General features: G+C 41.9%; 1 protein-coding gene across 2 annotated transcripts; it reads right to left on the reverse strand.

The window, feature by feature from the left end:
- Positions 1-1,845: 1,845 nt before the first annotated feature.
- On the reverse strand, positions 1,846-23,845 carry LOC110705267 (dihydroorotate dehydrogenase (quinone), mitochondrial-like). 2 transcript variants are annotated; one of them, XM_021883137.1, is made up of 11 exons: positions 23,528-23,840; positions 23,147-23,229; positions 19,951-20,274; positions 18,919-19,174; positions 16,090-16,170; positions 15,906-16,013; positions 15,793-15,822; positions 15,411-15,548; positions 2,858-2,895; positions 2,643-2,742; positions 1,846-2,418 (listed from the first exon to the last, which is right to left on the reverse strand). In XM_021883137.1, exons 1-11 carry the CDS (start codon positions 23,696-23,698, stop codon positions 2,344-2,346), a joined length of 1,404 nt encoding a protein of 467 aa, XP_021738829.1. In that variant the 5' UTR covers positions 23,699-23,840; the 3' UTR covers positions 1,846-2,343. The 2 variants fall into 2 exon arrangements, with proteins under 2 accessions (XP_021738829.1, XP_021738899.1); XM_021883207.1 differs by lacking the exons at positions 1,846-2,418; positions 2,858-2,895 and having other exon boundaries at positions 2,650-2,742; positions 23,528-23,845.
- Between the last annotated feature and the right edge of the window lie 2,345 nt (positions 23,846-26,190).

Genomic DNA, 26,190 nt, shown 5'->3' on the forward strand with positions numbered 1-26,190 from the left:
GGTTTCGAGTTGGGTTGGGGTGAGAGGTGGAGGTGGTGAACTGGTAGGGGAGTGGTGTGTGGCTGGTTTGGTTCAAGTGCAGGGGAGTATTGGGTGGTTAGGGTACGGTTAGGTGGGAGAGTGGCAGATGGTTAGGATTCAATTCAGGCGGGCTCTATAAGATGGATTTTTTTCACAATTGCCATTAAATAATAGTGGTAAATTGATAATATAAAAAATTTTCAAATGATGATATTTGTTTTTCTTTTTTTAAAAAAAAGGTAATTACTTGCAAAAACTGAACAGTAGTGGTTCACAAAAAATTCTATCATAAAGCATAAAATAATGGAAAATTGTAAACTAATAATCCCACCTTTAGTGAGTCTTCTATAAACAATCCCACCTTTTGAAATTCCAGAAACAATCCCACCTTTGGTAGGGATCTTCCATTAACGATCCCTTTGACCTATAACCTGTTAAGCAGTTTAATTTTTTTTTTCTTTTTTCTTCTACCTAATCTCTCTCATTGGGCCACCAATCCACCACCATAACTCCACCCTTCTCCCTCACGCACCAACCTGCTCACCACGTTCACCTCACCTTACACCAACAACAAGCTGCTACCCTCCTCCCACTTCACCACCGGCATCGACTGCATGCAACAACAACAACGACAGCTCACAACCTAACTACCCCCGAAAACACCACCTTGAAAACCCGTAACCACAGTCCACCACCCAGAATACCCACTTGTCCCTTGCCGCCCCCTATTCACCATAAACCCCAAACCATGCCGGAAAACCCTTTCAACCACCCCGAAAAACCTCCACAACAACCCCGAAAATCTCCACCCCCAGCCAAAAAACCCCACCCCAGCCTCGTATCACCAACCCCCAACAACGAGTTTCCAGGAAAATTGGAAATTGCGAGCCCTAAAAACTAGTGGATTTCTTTGTGGTTTAATTTCTATTCGTACCCTCTTCATTCAATTAGTATTTCTAAGTTTTGATTATTTTCTTGAATTGTTTGTTGATTTTGTTGTTGAAATTGAATTTAGGGTGAGTGATCGAGATATCGAATGATTTCCTTGGAAACTGATCTTAATAATCTGCCATTGACGACTAACAATGCTACGGGGATAGGGCGGCGATGCGGTGGGGAATGCAGTGGTTGGGTCTGGCGCCTTGGGGGGTAAGTTGGGTTGCTGGGAAAGCAAGGGCAGGGGATGGGGAGGGGAATGCAGTGGTGGGGCTGCGGCAGAGGTTGGGGGTTTTAGTTTTTTTACATAAATTTTGCTTTTTTTTTAATTATTAAAAATTAGAATAACCCTATTAAAATCCGACACGTGTCTTAAACCTAAGAAATCCGGTTACTAAAATAATCAAATCGGTCAGGGATTGTTAATGGAAGATCCCTACCATAGGTGGGATTATTTCTGGAATTTCGAAAGGTGGGATTGTTTATGGAAGACGCACTAAAGATGAGATTATTAGTTTACAATTTTCCTAAAATAATTTGACATTGACTACATTTTAACACAGTTTACTTATAGTAATCTGATCAAAGTATGCTTTGTCATAGAATTTCATGTGATGACTTATTAATTATCAGATTAGCTTGTGTCCAAAACTTGAAATTCCACCCTAAAGTTCATAGTCAACCACTTAAGGGAGACAATATCATGGCATGTCTGCCACTAGAATCCCAAGTTTATTCCAAAGTAGACAGTTTACCTTATCTGTTGACCATGAAATTAACTAGATACTTACCACTTCGTACTTAGGTACGTCATGAACTCAAGACTTTCATGACGGAAATTCATCCCCTAGTTCCATTCGTACATAACAAAGTTCTTTGCTCCTTCCATTTTCAAACAATGTGTTGTAAGACTTTATTACACCAAAGATAAGCAGTTCGTATTCTTTCGCGAACCCTTCCATGGTATGCTCTAAGCACTTTCAAATAATCAAATGTATGTCTGAACTTTACAATTCCTAAGTGTTCCAGTGTAATAATAACCATTACATGTCACCATCAAAAAATTTCTCACATCCCTATCTAATTAACCATTTATATGCTCTCGGGTGCAGCGAAACTCCCCAAACCTAACAAAATGAAAGTTGAAGGAAAACCCAACATTCTTTAGCAGGGCTTAAAAACCATGTAATGTGGGAGAAATATAATTTAATACACGCAGTGTATTCAATCAATCACTTGATGAATTTTTCCCTTGTCTGAGAGCTGACTTCCAAATCTCAGCAAAGTGGACTTGCTACACTTTCTTGCTTCTCCTTGAGAACTCTTAAGAAAATCACAAGTAGCAGGTTAAGGTAGCTCATGGCACTCAATTTGCCTGTCAAGAACTTAAATGCAATCAGCACCAATAGCTTCATGGACCGACTTGTATCCATCCCTCTCCAAGCATTCAGCCAATTCAGCCTAAGGATAAGATCATCAAGAATGTGAAACAGAATATTTTAACATCAATATAATCTGAGCATGGTACTACTGCAAGAGTGACCTCGTGGGTGCACCCCACTAAGGCCCTGCTCTTCAGCTAATGTAATCACTACCGAAGCAGGAAAGATCTCACATTCAAGCACCTAGATAGCATCTCATTTGCACATGAACTACCCATAATGGTGGCTAAAGCAATAATATACCTTTATTCGCGGAATTAGGGCAGGTCCTCCATAGGCAAATGCAGTGTACAACTGAACTAGTGTAGCTCCAGAACGTATTTTCTTGTACGCCTCTTCACCACTGATTTAAAAACAATAGAGTAGCAAAATCAATCAAATGGCTTATAAGGTTAAATATGATCTTACTTACACTAACATACTAATGAAGTAATGCTGCTATGAGTTAAAAAATTAACCTGCCAACACCACCACAGCCAATCAAAGGAATCTTCCCCTGTTATTATTAAAAAAATAAAAATAAAATAAATAAAAAAAAAAAGGGATGTCTGTTAAACAAATTGTAAAGAGTGAAATCGGGGAACAAATATCCTAAGAAACATAGCAATACAAAAAAACACGGCTCATAGGTTATAACTTCTGATTAGGGGATTTTGCTCCCACCAATCGGAATGCGCCACGTGGGCCAATCAGGTCCTGCCAAGTGTCCCATAGTTGGACCTCTCAGGGCTTGCCACGTGGCACACGCTTATTCGTCCACCCTGGACTTATTATGTCATGACACGTGGCATACTCTATGCCAAATGGAGAAGCCGGTCACCTAGGCCCAACTTCCGAGGGAAGCCCAATCAGCCCAAGGTTAACCTAAACCTAGATTGGCACGTTTCCCGAGGTTATAAATACCTCCCTTAATCCTCATTAAGGGGGAGAACGCAGATTACACACATTAAACACTCTCACCTAGAGAGACCCAATCACTTTAATTTCCGCATTAAGTACTCCTTAATCAAGTACTAACTTGACCGTCGGAGGCGGATCTCCAATCATCCGGAGCATCCGTTTGTTTTGCAGGTACAGGCGTCCGGTTCCAGTCTCGGAATTGTAATTCTCCCGCAGGACATCAGAAAACCCCGAAACATTTTGGCGCCGTCTGTGGGGAGAGTACTTCTGAGATGGCATCCACGTTTGTACCGGCTCCTGAAGAGAGGCGTCCCCTGGACGACCCTCTAGTTCAGTCGGACCACGATACTGAGAATGAATTTGAAGTTGAAGCTCACACAGCTTCAGACGGGACCCTAAGGGCCCGACGTACCCGTCATACCGAAAGGAGGGAACGGGAACATCTTCAAACTGGAAGTGAGCCAACAGGCGCACCACCTGTTCGGCAGCAGCCGACTGATGGGTCTGCTCCCATCACAAGGAACGAACTCATGACCTTCATGAGGGACTTCAAGGGAGAAATTCAAGAGTTGATCAACAAGAAGCCGCCTGCTCTGGACAAGGAGCAGTCGGCTAAGAAACCCTCCACTTCACGGAAGAGGAAGCCAGTTCAAGGGCGAGAGGCGACCCCTCATCCTAAATCTAGGAAGAGGGAGCCGCCTGCCCTTGATTTCACAAAATACCGTTTCCTACTCCAGGAAAGAGGAAACCTGTTCGTCATATTCAGGCGGACGGGTCGAGGAAAACATACACAGACGCTCGGCTACTGCTAGAGCAGAAGAAGAGTGACCGATTGTCAGAGTCGGCCTCTACTTCAAACTTCCAAGACAGTCTGCGAAATACCTCGATGAGGCATACTCAGTCGTATCATGAGGGTCAGTCAGGCGGCACCTCCCGTCAGTCCGGCTTTCATAGCGACCAGGCGGTACCAAACTTACCGTTTGTACCACAACAACAGTATTTTTTGCAGCCACCTCCGTTTGGTGGGCATGCAGCAAAAAATGTCCAACCTATGGACTGGCAGCTACGGTTGCTTAGACTTGGCGAACAGCCGTCGGCCTTCTCCAAGGAAATTACTGAAGCCGCTCAGCCGGCCAAAGTGAAAAATGTATTAGTAGGCGCCTATGACGGCACTACTAACCCAGAAGACCATCTGATGGCATTCACCAACCTGATGTACCTTCAAGGGTTGGATGATCCCACTTGGTGCAAGTGTTTCCCAGCGACTCTCAAAGGAATCGCACAACAATGGTTCGGCAACCTGCCGACTGGTTGTGTAAATAACTTCAAGACGCTTGCTTACTTATTCACCTCCAACTTCGCCATGAACATCCCTGCGAAGAAGACGACCCTTGATTTAGGAACAATTCAGCAGGGCGAGAAGGAGGGGCTTCGTTCTTACATCAGGCGATTTAACCTGATGAGAATACAGATTCAAGGGTTACCGGATGAAGTAGCCTATACTGACTTTTTCAGAGGTCTCAAAGACGGGTCGACCTTCAAATTTGATTTGGTCCGAAAGAGGGTGGCGACTCTTCAAGAGGCCTTGATTGAAGCGGAAGCCTATATACAGGCGACTGATCTTTGTAGTACGGTAAAACAGTCAGACGGGAAAAGGTCCGACAAAAGAGAAGGACGACAGAAGCAGTCGTCAAACAAAGACGAGAAGAGAAAAGAGGTCTGGGCAACTGATTCCTCTAAACAACCGTCCCAGAAGAAGAAAAAAGAATTCAAACCATACTCCCCAAAGTATGTGTTTAACAAGGATAGCCAATTTATCCTAAAGGAAATCAAGGGACGGATCTCAATTGAGAAGCCGGTCCCCATGAAGGGTTCTGCAAACAATCGGAACCAAGAAAAATTCTGTGATTATCATGAAGATGTTGGTCATCACACCAATGAATGCATCACTCTCATGCGGTATCTGGACCGCCTGGCTAAGCAAGGTGACCTTGACACTTATGTCAAGAAATCTACGGGGAACACTTCCTCGAAAAAGCAGTCGACCAAAAAGAATCAACAGGCTGACAGCTCCGATACAGATGATGCAGTCGTCTACACCATTGCAGGCGGCTTCTCAGGAGGCGGCCCCACTATTAGGGGCAACAAAGAAAATATCAGACGGTTAGATGTAAATTTCGTTCACCAAGAACGGCCCTACAAATATTCATTTCCTGAGATTGTCATCACTGAAGAAGATCTAGGAGGGGTAAGAGGGCCGCATGACGACCCTATCGTTATTGAATGTAAAGTGGCCAACCAGAGAGTTGGCCGAATCCTCATAGATACCGGAAGCTCCTCAGATCTCATCAGTAGCAAATGTCTGTCGAAACTAAAATATCAGACAGATTGCATACATCCGGCATCCCACCCTTTAGTAGGGTTTGGAGGAGGAGTCGTCCACCCAGTGGGACGAGTGGATTTACCCATTTGCCTGGGCGAAAAAGGGGAAGGACGACACATGGTAGTCCGGTTCCTGGTAGTAGAAGAACTCTCGGCCTACAACATGATTTTGGGACGACCAACCCTGAATAATTCCAAGGCTGTTATAATCCCATCTCTTATGTTGCTCAAGTTTGAGAGGGATAATGGAACAGTCGGGACCCTAAGGGGAGATCAGAGGATGGCCCGAGAGTGCTATCTCTCGAATGTCAAGCCCACTGTTATGGCCACTGGGTCGAGCGGTGGAAAAATAGACCTTGACAATGTCAAGGAGAGTGCGCCTGTTCAAAAGCAGGCGGCAAGAAGAGAGAGGCATCCCAGACAGGGGCCGCAAGAAAAGACAGAAAATAGCAATCATTGGCAGAGGAGCGGTCGGATGAATTCCGCCCTCAGCCAGCTGGTGAGCATACGGACCTGATCTTAGATGACTCGTGTCCTGACAGAACAATCAAGGTTGGGACGACTGCTCTAAGGGACCTAGGTGACGACTTTCACAAACTATTGAAAGAATACAAGGACATCTTTGCATTCGAAGTCCATGAAATGCCAGGCATTAGTCCTGATCTGGCGGTACATAAACTGGCCGTGGATCCGAAAAAGAAGCCGGTACGGCAGAAGAAGCGGAACCATGGCGAAGAAAGAAGTCAGGCGGCAGCCGCCGAAGTTAAAAAATTACTTGACGCAGGGTTCATTCGGCAATGTTACTTCCCAGACTGGGTTGCAAATGTGGTGCTTGTTAAAAAGCCGAATGGCACCTGGCGAATGTGTGTAGACTACACAGACTTAAACAAGGCGTGCCCCAAAGACAGTTACCCTCTGCCTAAAATTGATAACCTGGTCGACTCAACAGCCGGCCATGCTTTGATGAGCTTTATGGACGCCTACTCTGGTTTTCATCAAATTCCTTTATGGAAGAAAGATCAGGAGAAGACGGCCTTCGTCACTGATCAGGGGTTATACTATTACACGGTCATGCCGTTTGGTCTTAAGAATACCCCGGCCACTTTCCAGCGAATGATAACCACTGTGTTCTTTGATCAGATTGGGAGAAATGTCGAGGCATATATTGATGATATGATTGTCAAGTCTAAACTTCAGAAAGATCATCTGTCGGACCTCCGAGAAACTTTCGCCACACTCAGGCGGCACCATGTCATGCTCAATCCCAGGAAATGTTTCTTTGGAGTTGAGTCTGGGAAATTTCTCGGATTCCTTATCAATCAGAGAGGAATAAAGGCGAACCCTGAGAAGGTGCAGGCGATCATCGACATGCAGTCGCCTCGTACCATCCGAGAGGTTCAGAAGTTAACAGGTTGTCTGGCGGCCTTGGGAAGATTTCTAAGCCAATCAGGCGACAAATGCCTATACTTTTTCCAGGCAATTAAGAAAAAGGCAAGGTTTGAACGGGGGCCGGATGCTGAGGCGGCCTTCCAGAAATTGAAAGTACTCTACATGTACCTGGCCGTCTCTGATCATGCGTTAAGCGCTGTTCTCCTTGCTGAAAGAGACGGCTGTCAGCTCCTGGTCTACTTTGTCAGTCACCTACTGAAAAATGCCGAGTTGAGGTATCCCTTAGTGGAGAAATTTGGTCTTGCACTCTTCATGGCTGTTAAAAAATTGAAGCCCTACTTTTTGGCACATGCAGTCGTCGTGTATACAGACCAACCTATCAAGCGGCCACTGACCATCATGGAGTCGTCAGGCCGAATGATCAAATGGGCCATAGAAATACAGAGCCTCGAAGTTACCTTCGAGCCTAGAAAAGCAGTGAAGGGGCAAGCCTTTGCTGACTTTATTGTTGAGATGACTCGTCCTCCTGACTCTCAAGTTCCAGACCAAGTCTGGAAGGTATATGTGGATGGAAGCTCTACTTCAAATGGTTGTGGAGCAGGCGTCATATGTCAGTCGCCAGAGGGCGACAGGTACGAGTATGCTCTACGCTTCAGTTTTCAGGCCTCAAACAATGAGGCAGAATATGAAGCTTTACTAGCCGGAATCCGCATGTGCAAGGCGGCAGGGGCAAGAAAAATAGACGCCTGTTCCGATTCACAATTGATAGTGAGTCAGTACAATGGCGAATACGAAGCAACCCATCCGGCCATGATCAAGTATTTACAGGCGGTCCGACAAGCAGTCGGCTCCCTTGAGGATTTCCATCTGACCAAAGTGCCGAGATCAGAAAACAACCAGGCGGATGCACTTTCAAAATTAGCATCATCCGCCTCCTGTGATACTCCTCGAACTGTTTTTTGGGAAGTAATGGAGAGGAGAAGCATTGAGGAAGACCCTATTGGAATCTTAGACAGAAGCTCAACCTGGATGGATCCAATCAGGGCATATCTGACAAATGGTACCCTGCCGGATGATCATCAACAGGCGGCAGCACTGAAAAAACGAGCAACCAGTTTTGAAATAATAAAGGGAGAACTTCACAAAAGGGGGTACCTGCAACCCTTCTTAAACTGTGTTACTCCAAAAAAGGGGCGAGAGATACTAGATGATCTTCACTCTGGTTACTGTGCTTCCCATATAGGCGGTAGGACGCTTGCTCAACGGGTAAGGCGGCAGGGCTACTTTTGGCCTACTTTAGAAGCAGATGCGATGGAGATGGTGAAAAAATGTGACAAGTGCCAAAGGTTTGGCAAACTAATTCACCGTCCGGCTACTGACCTCACTACCATTCATAGCCCACTACCGTTTGCTAAGTGGGGCATGGATATTCTGGGTCCATATACGCCTGCTACAGGCGGAAGGAGGTACATACTTGTTGCCGTCGACTACTTCACTAAATGGGTAAAGGCGGAGGCTGTAAAGGGAATCAAGACGAAGGATGTAATTTCATTCATTTGGAAAAATGTCATCACTCGGTTCGGGGTTCCCATGTCTATGGTTTTTGATAATGGTCCCCAATTTGAGACGCCTGTTCTCAAAAGCTGGTTGGGTGACCAAGGAATTGCACACTACTTTGCATCTGTCGGCCGTCCACAAGCAAACGGCCAGGTAGAAGCCTTTAATAAAATCATCTCAGACGGTCTCAAGAAAAAGATTGAACGAGCAGGCTGCCTATGGGCGGATGAATTACCACATGTTCTCTGGGCCATTAGGACGACTGAAAAAGGGGCGACTGGAGAAACTCCATTCTTCCTAACTTATGGTGCGGAAGCTGTTCTTCCAATAGAACACTACGAGCCGACTCTTCGAGTAATGCTATATGACGAAGAGGCAAACTGGGAAGCCATGCGCCTGGCATTAGACTCACTTCCTGAAAGGAAGGGCAATGCTGTCTTGCGCCATGAAATTTACCGCCTGAGAATGACTAGATCATACAACAAAAAAGTACACAGGCGTCCACTCAAAGTGGGGGACTTTGTACTTAGAAAAATGGAAGCAGTTGGAAGGGCTAATGAGTCTGGCAAACTAACTCCCAACTGGGAAGGACCCTACCGAATCTGTGAAGAGGTCAGGGACGGTACCTACCGTCTGGAAACACCAGACGGCCAACCGTTGCCTCGAACTTGGAATGTAGATAATCTTAAGAAATATTTCTTGTGAATGATATAAATAGTCAAGGGCTACTTAATAAAAGTTTGCATACTTAATATTCAATTTTGTACTAAGAGGGGCACGCCTACTAACAAACAGTCGGCTACTCTCCATACTCAGTTTTCATTTTTACTTAAAGGGGCATGCCTACTGACAAACAGTCGGCTACTCTCCATGTTTAATTTTTATTCTTACTTAAGAGGGGCAGGCCGCCTATACATTTACAGTCGCCTACTCTCCATTGAGTTTTCACTTTATCATCAGAGGGGCATGCCGTCTGTACCTTTACAGTCGGCTACTCTCCATTGAGTATTTTACTCTATCTTCAGAGGGGCATGCCGCCTGTACCTTTACAGTCGGCTACTCTCCATTGAATATTTTACTCTATCACCATAGGGGCATGCCGTCTGGACATACAGTCGATCCCAAGACAGACGACCACCCTCCTATACTTAGCTAAAAAATGATGGTGGCCTGGCCGATCCTGTGCCTAAATAGGCAGCTGCCCTCCTCTTACTTAGCATCTGCATCCACCAAAGGACTAACCAAGGCCACAGGCCGAATGATCAGACCAGGCGCCAAGCCAACTGATCCAATCTTCAAAACTAATACGACCTGTCCCATCATCATAGCAGGCGTCCGGCGGCATCCCTCCGGATGAAATTCGTCGCAGAGAGCAGCTCCCTTTTGGGTGGAACATTGCTCTATAAACTAATTACACGGCACCTATACGACTGTCCCCAAGGGCAACCACGTAGCCGTTTTTGAGACAAGGATAACTCTATCACTAACCAAACCAGTGGTAGCAGTTGACATCTGAGTCAGATGACCGCCTGTATTACTTGGGATAAATGCAGGGGGTACCTCTTGAGTTAATAGCCAACAAACATTGGCGAATCAAAAGGTTCAGCCGGCCTCCGCCGCCTGGTACCTTTACTACTCAAGCAGGAGTGACGGCGACTGAGTAACACCAAAGTTAACTCATAGTCACTCTCTCAAACTTAGTATGGAGCCTAAAAGGTATGAGTCGTCCGCCTGTTTTTAGCAAACAAGGGCTCTCAACCACTACTCCTGCTAGGTTAACAACCTATGAGTTAAAAGCCAACAAACATTGGCGAATAAAGGGGAACAACCGGTACCCACCGCTTGATACCTCTACTACTCAGTTACTTGGCGACTAGGTAACAATCATGTTTACTTGGTCACTCCTTAAAAATTTAGTATGAAACTAAAAAGGTGTTCATACAACACCTGTTCACACTAGATTAAATATGGCGGGGAACAGTCGGCCTAGACGGCCTAAAGTCTCTAGCCTAAAAACATGACAAGTAGGAAACCACTTTCCTACTTGGTTAATTTTACAAATGACAGAACCGCCTGCCTAAAGGGGATCCAGTCTTTAAATTGGTTCGAATACCGATTGGATAAATGGCCGACTGATCGTCTAGCCTGGAAACAGACAACCAGTCGTCCAGGGGCATAGGCGGCGTGACTAACTATCCGTACCTGTCTGCAACTATCGGCCATGTAAAACAGTCGGTATAGTGTACAATTGGATATCAGAATATTCAATACTTGAACAAATTTGAAGCAAAACAAAAATATTCATTAAAAGGAAGCCGGTCATTAAAGACCGGCAAAATATTCAGAGCCCCGGCCCCCTGGCCGGGTAAATACAAACAAACGGCACGCAGGCCGGGGAAAGAAGACATAAAGCTTATGAAGGGGGCAGATCTTCAATATTAGCAGTTGCCGCCTAGTCAGCACTCTTTTTGCTGGACTCGGCTTCAGCTGCATCCTTCTTCGATGTATTACCCCCAAGCGGCACAAGCGCCACTACCGGCTGCTCCTCCTCCTCCAACGCCTCTTCCTCAGCAGCCGCCAAGATCTCTTGATTATATCTATCAGAACACTGGCGGTACGTTTTTTCCCAGGAGGCAAAGTCGGCATTGGGGAAGAGGCGGCCCCAAGTCATGCGCTGGATTAGAGTCTTCCATCATCTCCCGGACCAGCTCTTTCTTTTCTTGCCCGGCCTTTTCCGAGAGCTCCTGAGTAAGACTCTTCTCCTGGGTCACCAGGCGTTCCTTTACGCTCGCCAAGGATTTCTCCAAGGTTTCGTATGAGGACATCTTTTGGCGAAGAGGTCTCAGCTCGGTCTTGAGGTTGTTGATGGTCGCCTCCAGCTCGCTATTCCTCTTCTGGGCCGCCTCTAACTGAGCCCGGATAGCGGCGGTAGCCTGCGCCTGATAATAAAGAATATCAATTGTCAGAACTTCATTTTGGGCAATTTGAAACATTGCCTTATCACAGTCAGAGGCGGCCATAGCTTTTGCAGCCTTTAACTCTTTGTTCTTCCGGTCAAGCGGCTTGCGAAGGCCGTTCACTCGGAGCAGGGCCTAAGTAAAAAGGGGAACAGGCGTCAGTTTCCAAACAAAAAAGAAAACAGGCATCCTGGAATTCAAATACTCAAAAATATGCTAAGTATACCTCAGCAAGGACCCCTGCAATCCCGTCTAGGTCAAGGGTGCCGACACCCCTGACCGCCTCCCTTTCAGCTGGAGGTACGGCCTTGATCATAGACTTGGCCACTTCGACCAAGCCAGGCTCCTGAGGGCCGGCTGCATCAAGCATAAACAAACGGATTAGACCTAGTAAAGGAGAGAGCAAGTCTAAAATTTACAAGGACAATTTCATACTTCTAAGTGGCCCAGCTGGAGTTTTAGAAGAAGTGGCCGGCTGTTTCTCAGCCGCCGCATGTTTCCTGGCAGAACCAGGAGAGCTCGCAACAGTCGTCCTCCGGGCCTTGGGGTCCGGCTGTTGGGAAGAAGAAGCTCTTGGAGCGCCCGTCTAAAAAAGAAGAAAAGAGTCAGTATATGCATAAACACAACTCCAAAAAGAGGGTGAAAGGTTCGAAGCCCACCAAGGGTGCCCCCTTGTTGGGGGAGTCGGTTGAAGACTGTTGCATGATGGAGGCCCGCAACATGGCCGCCGCAGTCTTGGAGGCGGTAATTTTGCTCATGGCGTCCGCTGCAAAAACAAATAGCAAAGTTAATAAAAGTCATAACAAGAAATGCACGGAACAACAGAGTATTCGACAGGCCGACTACCTCTTGAGCACCGACTGCTGAGGCCACAGGCAGCCAAAAAGTACTCGTCGTAGAGCCATTTGAAGCTCGGGACGCAGTACAGGGGTACTTGCTCTCGTACCCCTGAAATAGAGTTCACCTTCGACTCTACTTTGAAGAGTCCTTTATCTAGGATCTCTTTCTTAGCCTTGGGGGGAACAGGCGGCATGCTGCGGCCGCCTGCAAGAAGGGGCGGATTCCTGTTCCACCTGTTGAAGCGCTTGTTCAGCTCTGTGTCTGAACTCTCAATGATAAGGAAGGTGCTCCGCCAGTCCTTCCATTTGTTTGCTTTACCTCTCGTCATGAGGTAGCCCCTGTGGCTCGTCAATTGATACCAGCCGGTACCGCCTGCCTTAGGGGTCCGGCTGAGGTAGTTCATGTGGGCGAAAGCCTCGAAGTTCGGCTCCACCCCGTGCAGTTCGCACCCGGCCACATAGCCGAGTACGTTGACCCAGGAGTTCGAGGCTAACTGTCATAACCCCAACTCATACCCATCCAAGATCCGCTGAACAGCCGGATGTAGTGGGAAGCGCAGCCCAGCCTTGATGGCCGCCTCGTAGCAGCCAAAGCAGGCGCCATCATAACTGGTACCAGCCGGCCAGACGACTGTGTCTTCCGGATCCGGCACGAACACTAAAAAGTCGGGGCCCATTGTGTGGTTTGCGATAAAGCTCCCCACTTTCTCTTGCATGGCCGTGATCCGGCCCCGAGGTACCGTGCAGTAGTAGGGGGTATTTTGCTCTCGGTGAGAGGCGGATGGCTCCGCCCAATCGTCCCCCTTCTCAACTGCGTGAGAAAGCCTCGCCTCTTGTAGGCGACTGTTTTTCTCTTCTGTGTCCAGAGAAGCATGGCCAGAAGAGCTAGACTCGGATTCGTCTTCTGACGAGTCCGAAGAGGACGACTCCTCCCCTCTCCCGGAGGGGCCCGCCTCCTCTCCTTTAAAAGGAGCAGGAGAGAATGTAGAATTGTCAACTGTAAAATGGGAAGGGGTCACTTTGACTCCTCCCTCAGAACTGTCGGCTTTCAAGCCGCTTTGTTTCACTTCCACATCTGGCGCCTGGTCAGATGTTTCACTAATCGGCACCCTGTGGGAGGAGCCGTCTGAGTTTGAGATCCTGGCAGTCTTTTTTGTTCTGGCCATCATGCTCTGCATAGACACAGATACAGTCGGACTTTGTATAAAGGGCAAAGATGGGTCCAGAAAAGGGCAAGCGGCACTCCTAGTCCTAGATTAAGCCGTCCCCGGTGACCGGCTGATCACTAACCTAGGTCGTGTCGTGTGCTTCCGTGGTGCCATTTCAAAAAAGAATAAAGTAAAGAGAAAATTAAGAGTAAGAGAACCGACGGTTACCTGAACGAGTGACGATTGATGAAGTTCTGAAAATCCTTTGCAGTCGGCTTGTCAGAGCAGGCGGTAGGCAGAAAGGGTCCAAAATGTCAGAGCAAGTTCAGGGGTCCGACTGTTCTCTCACAAAGTTTAAGTCAACACTCCTTTATATAGGCGAAGTGAGAAGGCGAAGGGTCACTTCCAGAATTCAAAATTTTGGCGGGAGAATCTCTCGGCCTCTCGCCGAGTGACACCTGTAGCAGGCCGTCCTGTCACAGGTAACACGTGACCAGTCACGTGCCACCTGTGAGGGGCAAATGATTAGGGGATTTTGCTCCCACCAATCGGAATGCGCCACGTGGGCCAATCAGGTCCTGCCAAGTGTCCCCCAGTTGGACCTCTCAGGGCTTGCCACGTGGCACACGCTTATTCGTCCACCCTGGACTTATTATGTCATGACACGTGGCATACTCCATGCCAAATGGAGAAGCCGGTCACCTAGGCCCAACTTCCGAGGGAAGCCCAATCAGCCCAAGGTTAACCTAAACCTAGATTGGCACGTTTCCCGAGGTTATAAATACCTCCCTTAATCCTCATTAAGGGAGATTACGCAAAAACGCAGGTTACACACATTAAACACTCTCACCTAGAGACACCCAATCACTTTAATTTCCGCATTAATTACTCCTTAATCAAGTACTAACTTGATCGTCGGAGGCGGATCTCCAATCATCCGGAGCATCCGTTTGTTTTGCAGGTACAGGCGTCCGGTTCCAGTCTCGGAATTGTAACTCTCCCGCAGGACATCAGAAAACCCCGAAACAACTTCCTTGACAAACAGATATAGACAGCTACACACCCAAAACCCAACTTATAACTGCTACTTTACTGTGTAGGCTTGCATGTTTGCAATTGGGGCTCAATTGCATGTAAATGGAGCCAAAATAATCATAAGCCCACCGTCAACTACAAGTCTACAGCACCCCCTCCCCCCAAAAAATATCCACATAATAAAACGAAGAAAAAAAAATCAGGATGAAATTTTTGCTTGGTCTTATGACTTCTCGAGCAATGAAGGAATCAACAAGCCACAATTCATTCACAGAAATGATATTATGGTGCTCAGCCAATAGGTAACACAAAACTTCCTGGTATAAGACTATAAGGGAACTTTTAAACTAGCTAGAAAGAGATCTCAAATCAAGCTCACTCACACAATTCCAAATGATGAGTACCAAACATGCTCACAATTCACAAGACACTTCAAGAAATGAGGAATATTATAAACAGTTAGATGACAGAAGTTGGTGTTGGATCACTAATCAACTAATTGAAATCAGGATGCAAGCAAATGCACAGTTAGAAGCAATAAGTAAAATAATAGCAAGATTATAAAAATAAAAAAAAAATAAAAAAGAAAAGAAAAAACCAATCAGTCTTCAGACTACTAGTCTTATTTATATGATGAGCTACAACAAACAGGCATTCAATATTTGTGGAAGAATTCACTCTCCTTACGCCTATGCATGTGTTAGTGCCTTAGGATATTTCAGAAAGTTACATACTGTGAAAGAAGTGAAGATAATTTTTAAGCAATAAAGAATGATCTCTTTTTTCAGAATGGAGTAACCATACCCTTGTTAAGTTATACATTTCTTTCAAGACACTGGTTGATAAGTCAAACAAAGGCTTCCCACTTAAACCACCGACTTCCTGAGATAGAGGATTCTGGCTGATGGAGTCAGGCCTTGAAATAGTCGTATTTGATATAATCTGCAGAGAACCAGACAATTTTTTAGAATGTAGCACATTATAAGTTAAAAGTAATCTATTACCATAATCAAATTTCCCAAAGTTTATCAACCAAGTCTTAGACATGTGCACATCAGCAAATGCTTGTGCAGTCATGCAAATATGTGCCGCTCATTACTCATTACTCATAGTATAAGAAATCATACAGTTAGATATTCCAATCTAAAAAAAGGCATGATAACCTAATATGAAGAAGAAAGCTTACCAGTCCATCTACTTGGAGAGCAAGCGCAACCTGGGAAAGGGATGAAATAGAAAATCTTAATATAGTATATAGATACTTAACAAAGAATATACAGTTCACAATCAAACAAGTACCGCAGCAATGTCTTCAAGGTCCTGTTTAGACAAGTCGGGGGCAATTTTAACAAGCAACGGAGGTGGACCTTCATCCCCCCATTGCATTTCATCACGAGCAGCTTGAACCTACATAATTTTCCACAACATAGTTAGTAGAGTAAAAGCAATGTGTAGATATATACGTAGGATCTGAAGACAAAACCTTTTTAACGAGATCCTTAAGTTGTTTTCTTCCTTGAAGCTGACGCAGTCCAGGTGTATTTGGTGATGAAACATTGATCACCTGATTAAAAAAAGGACACTTTAGATTTACAAAAACTGCAATAAACAGATTTGGGTAGCTAACACCACCATAAACATATTGTGATATCAGCTAAAAACTTATACTTTATTGTAACAGCCAATAAAAATAAAGAGTAATTAATACTTTGTCTGGATAACAAAGGAGGAAAGAAAGGAAGAGGAGGGAAGAGAAAGGGAGCAGAAAGGTTAGCTCCATTTTCCCTCCAAAACTATCCTATTTTGGAGGGATTATACTTATTGATCCCTCCCTTTCATTCCCCTTCCTTAATCCTTTACTCAAACAAGAGAAATTGTCCTCCTCCCTTTCTCCTCTTCTTTTCCTTCTATTTCCTTCTATCCGAACAGTGTGTAAGATTTTACATAGATGCAATAAGGACCAATGACTATCATAAACATGAACACAAATTGAAAAATTACTCTAGCTGATACAAAAGAAGACATAAGGGACAGAATCAAGAGAATCAACATGATGTACCAGCATTTTGAGAGGACAAACAAAAAAAATTAATTAAGCACCAGATAAGGGAAGTCACCAAAGTAAATTTTGTAGTAAATTCTTCCCAGTATTTGGATAATCATAACTGGCCAAACAAAGGGAACATGATTTTAATATAAAATAAAATAAAACAAAATAAAATATATAAAAATAAAAAAAAAAACCTTTCTTCAATCAACAAGACGAGCCCACCACCATATACATTGCTTATTTTCACAAAATTTTATAGTTATTTTCAAACTGCTATGAAGCCCACACAAAAATGCAAATAGATTAGTTGCATCCCTACATACTAGGAAAAATCAGTCATTTGGTACTAGCCGACAGAGATATAATGGACTTCAGATACAGACTCTTGGACAATTGGACATGCTAGAAGTTTGCTGTGATATACAAATTAGTTGTATTTGGTAAGTTGTTTCACTTTGACTTTCAAGCTTTCCAATGCACAACTTTGATCATTAATATCTTTCATCACAAATTAGTAAAAAGCTGAAAATTAAACAATGAGATAAATTCAACATTTAACAAGATAATGTGTTTGTATATATTAGTAAGAAAATAAGGTCGAAGTGGGTTATGTGAATATCTTAGAAATCAAAGTGGGACAAGGTCGACAACTATGCAAAACAGAGGGAGTATATAATCTGAAAGCTGAAACCATTATTTAAAGATATAGACTAAAAATAAAACAATACATAACCTAGATTACATTAAACAGACATAGGTATGGAAACAATGTAGAAAAAGGAAAATTAATCCCAAATAGACAAATAGTACACGAACACAAAAAAAAAAAAAAAAAAAAAAAAAAAAAAAAAAAAAAAAAAAAACTATTAAAAAAGAATTTAATTTTAGATCAAAAAAGGGAATTAGTTAACATGAAAAATGTTTAAACTCAATACTTGACTGCCCAAAAACATTGTTGTTAGCAAATTCAAAAAGGAACCTAATTATATGTTTCCACATTATCAACTGAAGGGAAGCCAAAAGGATTGGTTATCCCTGGATATGTTCAGCCCATGATGAGGACCTCCTCAAGTTAGATCTTGTATAGACATTTTCCACGAGGAATACATATTTAAATTATTAAATAAATTTTTGGAGAAAACTTGTAAGGGTTTTATATTCCAAAACACATTTGGCAACTTCCCATCACAAAGTAAACCAATTAATAAGTTAGTAAGTAGCTTTATTGACTAAAATATGTAAAAGTTTATATCTTAAATAAATAATCCCCCAATTCTTATTTGTTCAAAGTATTTTCCATGTATGTTCATTCTTGTATGCCCACTATGCTTTATTTTAATTGAGGCATATCCCCTTTAGGCTTTTACCATCTTACCCCACAATAATTAAATCTTTTCACACTCTTTCACTTTAAACAACTTTTAATTACCCCTATCCACCTTTTTACAATCTCTCTTACCCACTTTACATTCACTCACATTTTTCAAAATTTGCTTAACCAACATATCTACAGCAATTGAGTAGAACCAAATAATAGAGGTAGTCTTTATACTCTAATTCCTTCTTTTTTTCCTTTCTTTCTTTCCTTTTTTTTTCATTTTTTATTTATTTATTAATTTTTTTTTAACTTTTTTAGAGTATTTACTATGAAAAGAAAACTTTATCAAAAGATACATTCATGCGGGATCATGTTAGATTCTTATCTACGTGTATATTAAAATTATCAACTTTTCACCATAATATTGCACAAATTTATGTAATATATGCATTTGAAGTTTTGCAAAAAGTTAAATTGGACAAACAAAAAGGATTAGAGGGAGTATGAGTTTAGTAATTATTTATTCAAGGAGATTTAATGACTATTATAAACATAAAAGAAAACTAATCTCAGTGATACAGTCCACATAATAAGTACTGTAAGTAGCAAAAACTACAAAATTCAACACCAAGATGCTTTTGAGAAGGCCAAAGCTTGCCCCTTCCAACTTTTTTGATAGAATATTTAAAGCTTAGTTAGGTAAATGCTTATAAACACGTGTTTTAGTTATATTGTTGCAAATGGGTGAATGTGAACGCCATCTAATTACAAAGTTGGTATACACACAAATCTGTATATTTATATTTATATTTATATTTATATAGGCTGAATATTTGGTAGCTCCTTAAAATGAAAATTGGACTCACAGTAGCTAAATTTACTTTAGGAAAACAAAATCAATAATTATTACACATAAAGCAAGTAAGAAACAAAAGAATATCTACCAGGTAGTCTGCATACTGAGATAATGTGTGCACTCCTTGTACATAGTCATTAGCAGCATCTTCACTTGTCTTATTCTTGCCAAGGTTGACACCAAGAATTCCTGGCCCAGCCTTTCCTCCTGGTTTCCCCCCATCATTAGCAGTTGGGGAAGTGCTAGAACTCTCATCTAACTTCCTCTTGCCGTGCTGTGCACCTAAACGTTTAGCAACAGCTTGTATACCCTCACTATTAAACCCACAGTGATTGATGATTGCACTGTTTATATATCAATCAAATGCAATATATTAGAGAGAGAATTTTTGCATGTATCCAACAAACTATATGAAGCCCATGCAGCCACATGTTCTTATCATTACTTAACAAATTAACATAGCTTATGGTTTCCTATCCAGGCTCTCTCTCCTAATTTGCCAGCTTCAAACCAATGTTAACGATACGCATCAAAAAATTGAAGCTTGAACAAGAAGTGATGGAAGTTATGGGCTGTGGTTATACGGGTTTAGCTGAGGGATGACATGAGGACAAATAAGTCTAAACCAACTTTCCCATTTTTTTATATCCATAGACACTAGGCAGGCTTTGCCAAAACTTTGGGTGGTTTCTATATAAAGATAACCTCTAAGAAGATATTAGATGATTCACCTTACTATAGTGCCACAATTTTTGGATAAAAAGATCAATTTACAAGAATGGGGAATTTTCAAATTAATAATTTTTTGTTCATACACTGGAATAGTGGAATATAGGTAACCATACAAATGAAATGAAACTATAGTTGATCACTAAAATTAATTTGTGATTCTATCACAGGCATTATTGATAAATCAGGATGTAAGGGTGCATGTGCATATGTGAGCGTGCATCGGTGTAAAATGTATATCTATATATGTATTTATGCAGAAATTAACAAACACGCCCAAAAGTGTGCACACGCTTATACACATCTTTATGCAGGATCAAAGGTAGAAAGGATCAGCTAGAATCATGAAAAAAAAAGCATTTGATGCTGATTGTTCCAAAATTATACTTACCGTTCCTCCCGCAATCTAAAGATACGAGGCTTTGGATTGCCCACCTGTGGAACAGGAGTAACAGAACCAACTTCTACAAAGCCATAACCAAGACCCAGCAGACCTTCGACAGCCTCGGCATTTTTATCAAATCCAGCAGCAAGACCTATTGGATTGGAGAATTTTCTTCCCCAGACTTCCAGTTCTAGAATGGAAGGATCTGGCCTTTTTTCTCTAGGAACCCATCCACGAGCAGCAGCTGAGACAGCCAATCTATGAGCAACCTCTGGATCTAATAAGGCAAAGAATGGATTCACAAGTTTTGTCGCTGAAAACAACCAACCACTGCAGAAGAAGATTACAGCTATTATCATAATGAGGGATTAGAAAGATATGACATAATACTTCTCCAAAGAATCAGCTATGGTGTTACCCAAAAATTGTTGACAATAAATCACAATAATGACAAGCTAGCCTGAGTCACTTATTAACAGACAAAAATGTCAAGAATTCAATCACTGTACAGTGTGCAGTAATTCCCTTCATTATATACTTTTGGCAATTTACACATAAGTTTTTTTTATAAGTTAAACCTTGATTTATAACAACATTTTACTCAATTGCAAGTATAAAAGGACTGGGTAAAAAGTGGTTGAAGTAGGGTACATTTCTTTTATATGTTAAAGTGTATGAGCTGAGGAATTAGATTTTAGCTATTTCATTATTATTGCTGGTTTGCAGATACCAGAGTTCTAAAATGGAAATTTTCCATCTCTGAATTTAACTCATAAAGAGGTTGGGGGTTCGTTTTATACTGTTCGGGAGATTTTTAGGGAGATAATTCAAGAGAATAGGGTTCTGGGTACTGGACAATTTACTTATGAAGAGCAAAAAGGTGATACCGTTGCAGTTGATTATCCATTGGGAATAATTTCTTCTGAACCTCAAGGTGTTTTGTTTCAGACAGCAAGTGGACTGAATGGTTTCTCGAGTCAAGAAAAAAAGGATACTATGGTGCTCAATTTAGACAACAATAGGCAATCTACCAGACATTATGATATGGATGTTGTTCTGCACTCTACTGAACATTGGACTGAAAAAATAGGGGAAGACGCTGCTAAGGTGGCATGTATATCAACAAGTAAGGAGACTGATAACCTTGTCATTTTGGATCATCAAGAACAGGCAAATTTGGAGGTGTCTTTGAATAGCAATGGGCAGTGTTTCAATGTGAGTGAAAGGGATAATGTTCATTTTGTAAATCATGTGCAGATTAATGAAACGTCTGAGCAGTTTGATAAGCTGTTAGCAGAAGGATCACCAGAATGTGAGATTTTTGAAGCAGGTAAGGAATCAGAAGGTAATGGTGACTAGAAACTAATTCAACACTTCCAACTGAGGATGTGCAGGTAGAGACTTTCCCATCGAGGCACACAACTGAGGAAACTAATTACTCAAGAAGCACATTATCTGAATCAAGAAAATTTGATTGTAATTTAAATGATTTGGTAGCTGAAAAGGTTCGAATAAGCAATAGCATTCTGGTCTTGGATAAAGAAATCTCCTCTGACAGTTCTTCTGATTTGATGACAATTAAGAGAGCAACAACTTTGAAGTTTCAGCATTGTCAATCATATGGTGGTTCAACATAGGGAGGATAATCTCAAAATTGACTTGATAGATATGCCCAATTCGTTCCCAATCAAAGGTGATACTATAATCCACCATGATCGCATGAACCAAATATCACCACCACATGACTCAACATTGAAGACTGCTGGACCCAAAAAAAAATAAAATAAATAAATAAATAAATAAAAAATAAAACTTGATTTCAGTAATTGATTGAATCGTGAATTACTTCAACGCTGTCCTTACAATCATATTATTCTTACTCACAGATGTTTGACAAGGTAAATTATGTTAAAGCTGCAAGCTTTGCTAAATGCCTAATCTGTTTGACACTGTCAATGCAACAATGTCAGATTATCATTCTGTAAACTTCTCAACAGAACTAACTCCTGGGAATATTTCCATCCCGCAAACTAACTTGAAACTAAAAGAAACCAATAAAACAAATGACCAAAGAGAAAATATGAAAATTCTGTAATATAGTCCCAATAACAGCATAACCTTTTTCTTAGGTAATAACAGCATCACCTTGAAGCAGAGTGAAGCAAATCCGTAAATATTAGTTTCTAAATGGTACTCCGTAAGACCATGAATCCCAACCATACTAAACTCCTAAATTATACCATCATTAAAATCTCTGGAAATGAGGACGAAACTTAACACTCGAGGAATTTTACATTAGTTAATAACCCTCAAAAATCAATGTGTCTTGTCACCTTAGTTGAAGCTGGAAATTCCTAATTTTACCCAGGATCAGCAATAACACAATCTCACTCCTAAAGTAGCCTCTGGTTGATAGGTGATTCTTCCTAGTCACAAGCATGTCTTCCTAGTTTTCAGTGTCTAACTCTGTCATCTTTGCTGCATTGACAAACTCAGTCAGTCCTACAGGTAACTGGCATGTAATGCTAGCTTCTTTTGGATTGGCTGTACTGAAATATGTTACTTAGATGGTTTTGCATCAACAGAAAAGTTTTAAACTATCAATCAATCAAATCTCACTTCTCCCACATGATCATCAAACTCCCAATGCCTTCATTATCAATTACACATGACAATTCTACTACACATTACAAGTTGTACTACCACAATTCCAACAGTTCTCTCGTCAAAAAAACACTCTTTATTTGCCATTTGCAAATTATGACAAGAAGCGCAATTTTCTATGAGGTTAGCAAATTACATTAAAGTTAATCATCAGTATATGAGCACTTCAAAGAGCTATTTTCTATAAATAGCTTGGGAAGTGGGAAGCTTTATCACATTCTTATGACTGTCAATCAGCCACAATGAGGATACCTTATTCTTTGCCAATTGATCCATGATTCAAGGCTACCTAAACTAAAAATTAAGCGACATTGCCGACATTATCCTATCACGAGTTTCAAGGCTAAACTATGTTTTGCCTTCCATAAATCATAGGGCTCTTTTTTTCCTATTGCCCTTCCTTTCATGCTACGAGCAGATGGTATTAGCAATGCTTAGTAACAAATATTAAAGTTTTATCAAACATTCAAATCACCAAAATGCTAATAATGGCTACACATATCGCATCCGAAATAACGATAAATCGAAAACAAAATACCAGAATGTCGCTTCATCGACTGTACTAACATAAGCTCCTCCAGCTATAATTAAGCCAATTGTTGCTCCAGTCAATAATCTTCCCTATACGTTAACCAAAACAAATATAGCATAATAAGAACTCAACAATGAATTAATTTTGATCTGTAATTTAAAAATCTTCAAATTCAACAGCACAATATAAAAATCTAAAGTTAACAAATTTAATTTAAATTTCTTCAAAACACGAAGCTTATAATGCCAGTAAAAATTCAATTGAATAATCTGCCGCTTTTATACAAGAATTAACAGTGCAATTAACGAAATTTAAATTAATCAATCACAAAACTAAAATTGAAAAACTGAAAATGAGATTAATTAGATAATGAATAGAAAATAATACCTTTGAAGGGTCAACTTTATGGAAGTTTTTGGCGGCGGAGGTGACACGGTCGGAGTTGTCGAGTGAGGAAGGTCGTACCTTGTCGCAAAAATGGCGACGAAAGAAGAGGGAGTTGAAGAAAGGGGTTTGTGAGAGAGCCCTTTTTGGTAGCTTGATGAATTTTACCGCCATTGTTGGGAGGAAGGAGGTGACGAGTGTGGACTATTGTGCTGCAAATAGGAGATTGTATTTCATAACTCAACTCAAGTTGACCCGACTGCTTAGAATATGGGTAATCCGACCCGACACATTGCACTCGTGAAAGTTACGCTAACAACTCAAAGAGATCGAATAATACGATGCATAAAACATCAAGAAAGGGTTTGCTAGTAAGAAAGGGTTTGCTAGTAAGAAAGATAAATAAAGGACTTGAGAAGAGGGGAGGCCTATAGAGTAAGGCCCCGTTCTGTTTTGCTCTGCTCTACTCAAATCAAATTTGTTCTGCTCAAATTAAATCTGCTCTGCTCGGTTCGGCTCTGCTCTATTTACAAAAAATAATTAATAATAACAACAATAATAATTAATATTGTATTGATGATAATAATTTATTATTTTGAATAATTATTAAGATTAAAAATAATTTAAATAATTATTAATATTAATAATAATTAATATTTATTAATCATAATAATAATTATTATTAATAATTATCAATAATAATATTTAATAATTGAAACTATTAAGAATTAATATTTAATAATATTATTAATTAATAATTTCTAATAATTATAACAATTCTTTCAAAAAAAAAAGAGATTGTTTTCAATTAGTACTTTTTATATTATTATCAATTTTAGGGTAAAACATATATGATTAAGACAAATTTATAAGTAAAATCATTATAACTCATTAAATCATTTTATTTTAATTTTTTGTGAAATAAATATAAGTAAACTGTTGTCTTTTATCTTTCTAGTATTAACATATGTTAAATATGGCACACATATATTTATGTTTTCACTCATTTATGTTTTCACTCACCTAAATCGTATATGCACGTAGTCGTAGTAGTAGTAGTAGTAGTAGTAGTAGTGGTAGTAGTAGTAGTAGTAGTAGTAGTAGTAGTAGTAGTAGTAGTAGTCGTAGTAGTAGTAGTAGTAGTAGTAGTAGTAGTAGTCGTAGTAGTAGTTGATTAGGGGATTTTGCTCCTACCAATCGGAATGCGCCACGTGGGCCAATCAGGACCTGCCAAGTGTCCCCTAGTTGGAACTGTCAGGGCTTGCCACGTGGCACGCGCTTATTCGTCCACCTTGGACCTGTTATGTCACGACATGTGGCATACTCCATGCCTAATGGAGAAACCGGCCACCCAGGCCCAACTTCCGAGGGAAGCCCAATCGGCCCTAGGTTTACCTAAACCTAGGATGGGCACGTTTCCCAAGGTTATAAATACCTCCCTTAATCCTCATTAAGGGGAGGGTGAGGACAGAAACATTACGGAACACACTAATAACCGGCTGATCTCGCTAACTAAGCAGATTACCTACCTTAAACACTCTCACCTAGAGAGACCTTATTACTTTAATTTCCGCATTAATTACTCCTTAATCAGGTACTAACTTGACCGTTGGAGGCGGAGCTCACAGGAGTCTCCGTTATTTTGCAGGTACAGGCGTCCGGTTCCAGTCTCGGAATTGTAACTCTCCCGCAGGACATCAGAAAACCCCGAAACATTTGGCGCCGTCTGTGGGGAGAGTACTTCAGAGATGGCATCCAAGTCTGTACCGACTTCTGAAGAGAGGCGTCCCCTAAACGACCCTCAAGTTCAGTCGGACCATGACACCGAAAGTGAATTTGAAGTTGAAACTCATACAGCTCCAGACGGGACCCTAAGGGCCCGACGTACCCGTCATACCGAAAGGAGGGAACGGGAGCATCTTCAAACAGGAAGCGAGCCAGCAGGCGCACCGCCTGTTCGGCAACAGCCGACTGATGGGTCTGCTCCCATCACAAGGAACGAACTCATGACCTTCATGAGGAACTTCAAGGGAGAGATTCAAGAGCTGATCAACAAGAAGCCGCCTGCTTCAGTCAAGGAGCAGTCGGCCAAGAAACCCTCCACTTCACTGAAGAGGAAGCCAGTTCAAGGGCGAGAGGCGACTCCTCATCCTAAATCTAGGAAGCGGGAGCCACCTGCCCTTGATTTCACAAAATTCCGTTATCCTACAGGAAATAGGAAACCGGTTCGTCATATTCAGGCGGACGGGTCAAAGCAAACATTCACAGATGCTCGGCTACTGCTAGAGCAGAAGAAGAGTGACCGATTGTCAGAGTCGGCTTCTACTTCAAACTTTCAAGACAGTTTGCGAAATGCCTCGATGAGGCATACTCAGTCGTACCATGAGAGTCAGTCAGGCGGCACCTCCCGTCAGTCCGGCTTTCATAGTGCCCAGGCGGTACCAAACTTACCATTTGTGCCGCAACAACAGTATTTTATGCAGCCACCTCCATTTGGTGGACCTACAGCAAAAAAACATCCAACCTATGGACTGGCAGCTACGGTTGCTTAGACTTGGTGAACAGCCGTCGGCCTTCTCCAAGGAAATTACTGACGCCGCTCAGCCGGCCAAAGTAAAAAATGTACTAGTAGGCGCCTATGACGGCACTACTAACCCAGAAGACCA

Source organism: Chenopodium quinoa, unplaced genomic scaffold (genome assembly GCF_001683475.1).
Source record: "Chenopodium quinoa cultivar QQ74 unplaced genomic scaffold, ASM168347v1, whole genome shotgun sequence".
NCBI classification, from domain to species: Eukaryota; Viridiplantae; Streptophyta; class Magnoliopsida; order Caryophyllales; family Amaranthaceae; genus Chenopodium; species Chenopodium quinoa.

Excerpts from the sequence above, each read along its gene's own strand:
- LOC110705267 (XM_021883137.1), bottom strand. The coding sequence starts at position 23,698 with ATGGCGGTAAAATTCATCAAGCTACCAAAAAGGGCTCTCTCACAAACC. Across the intron at positions 20,275-23,146 it reads GTCGATGAAGCGACATTCTG|TGGTTGGTTGTTTTCAGCGA; the intron begins GTATTTTGTTTT and ends CTTCTTCTGCAG. Across the intron at positions 19,175-19,950 it reads TTTAGATTGCGGGAGGAACG|TGCAATCATCAATCACTGTG; the intron begins GTAAGTATAATT and ends ATATATAAACAG.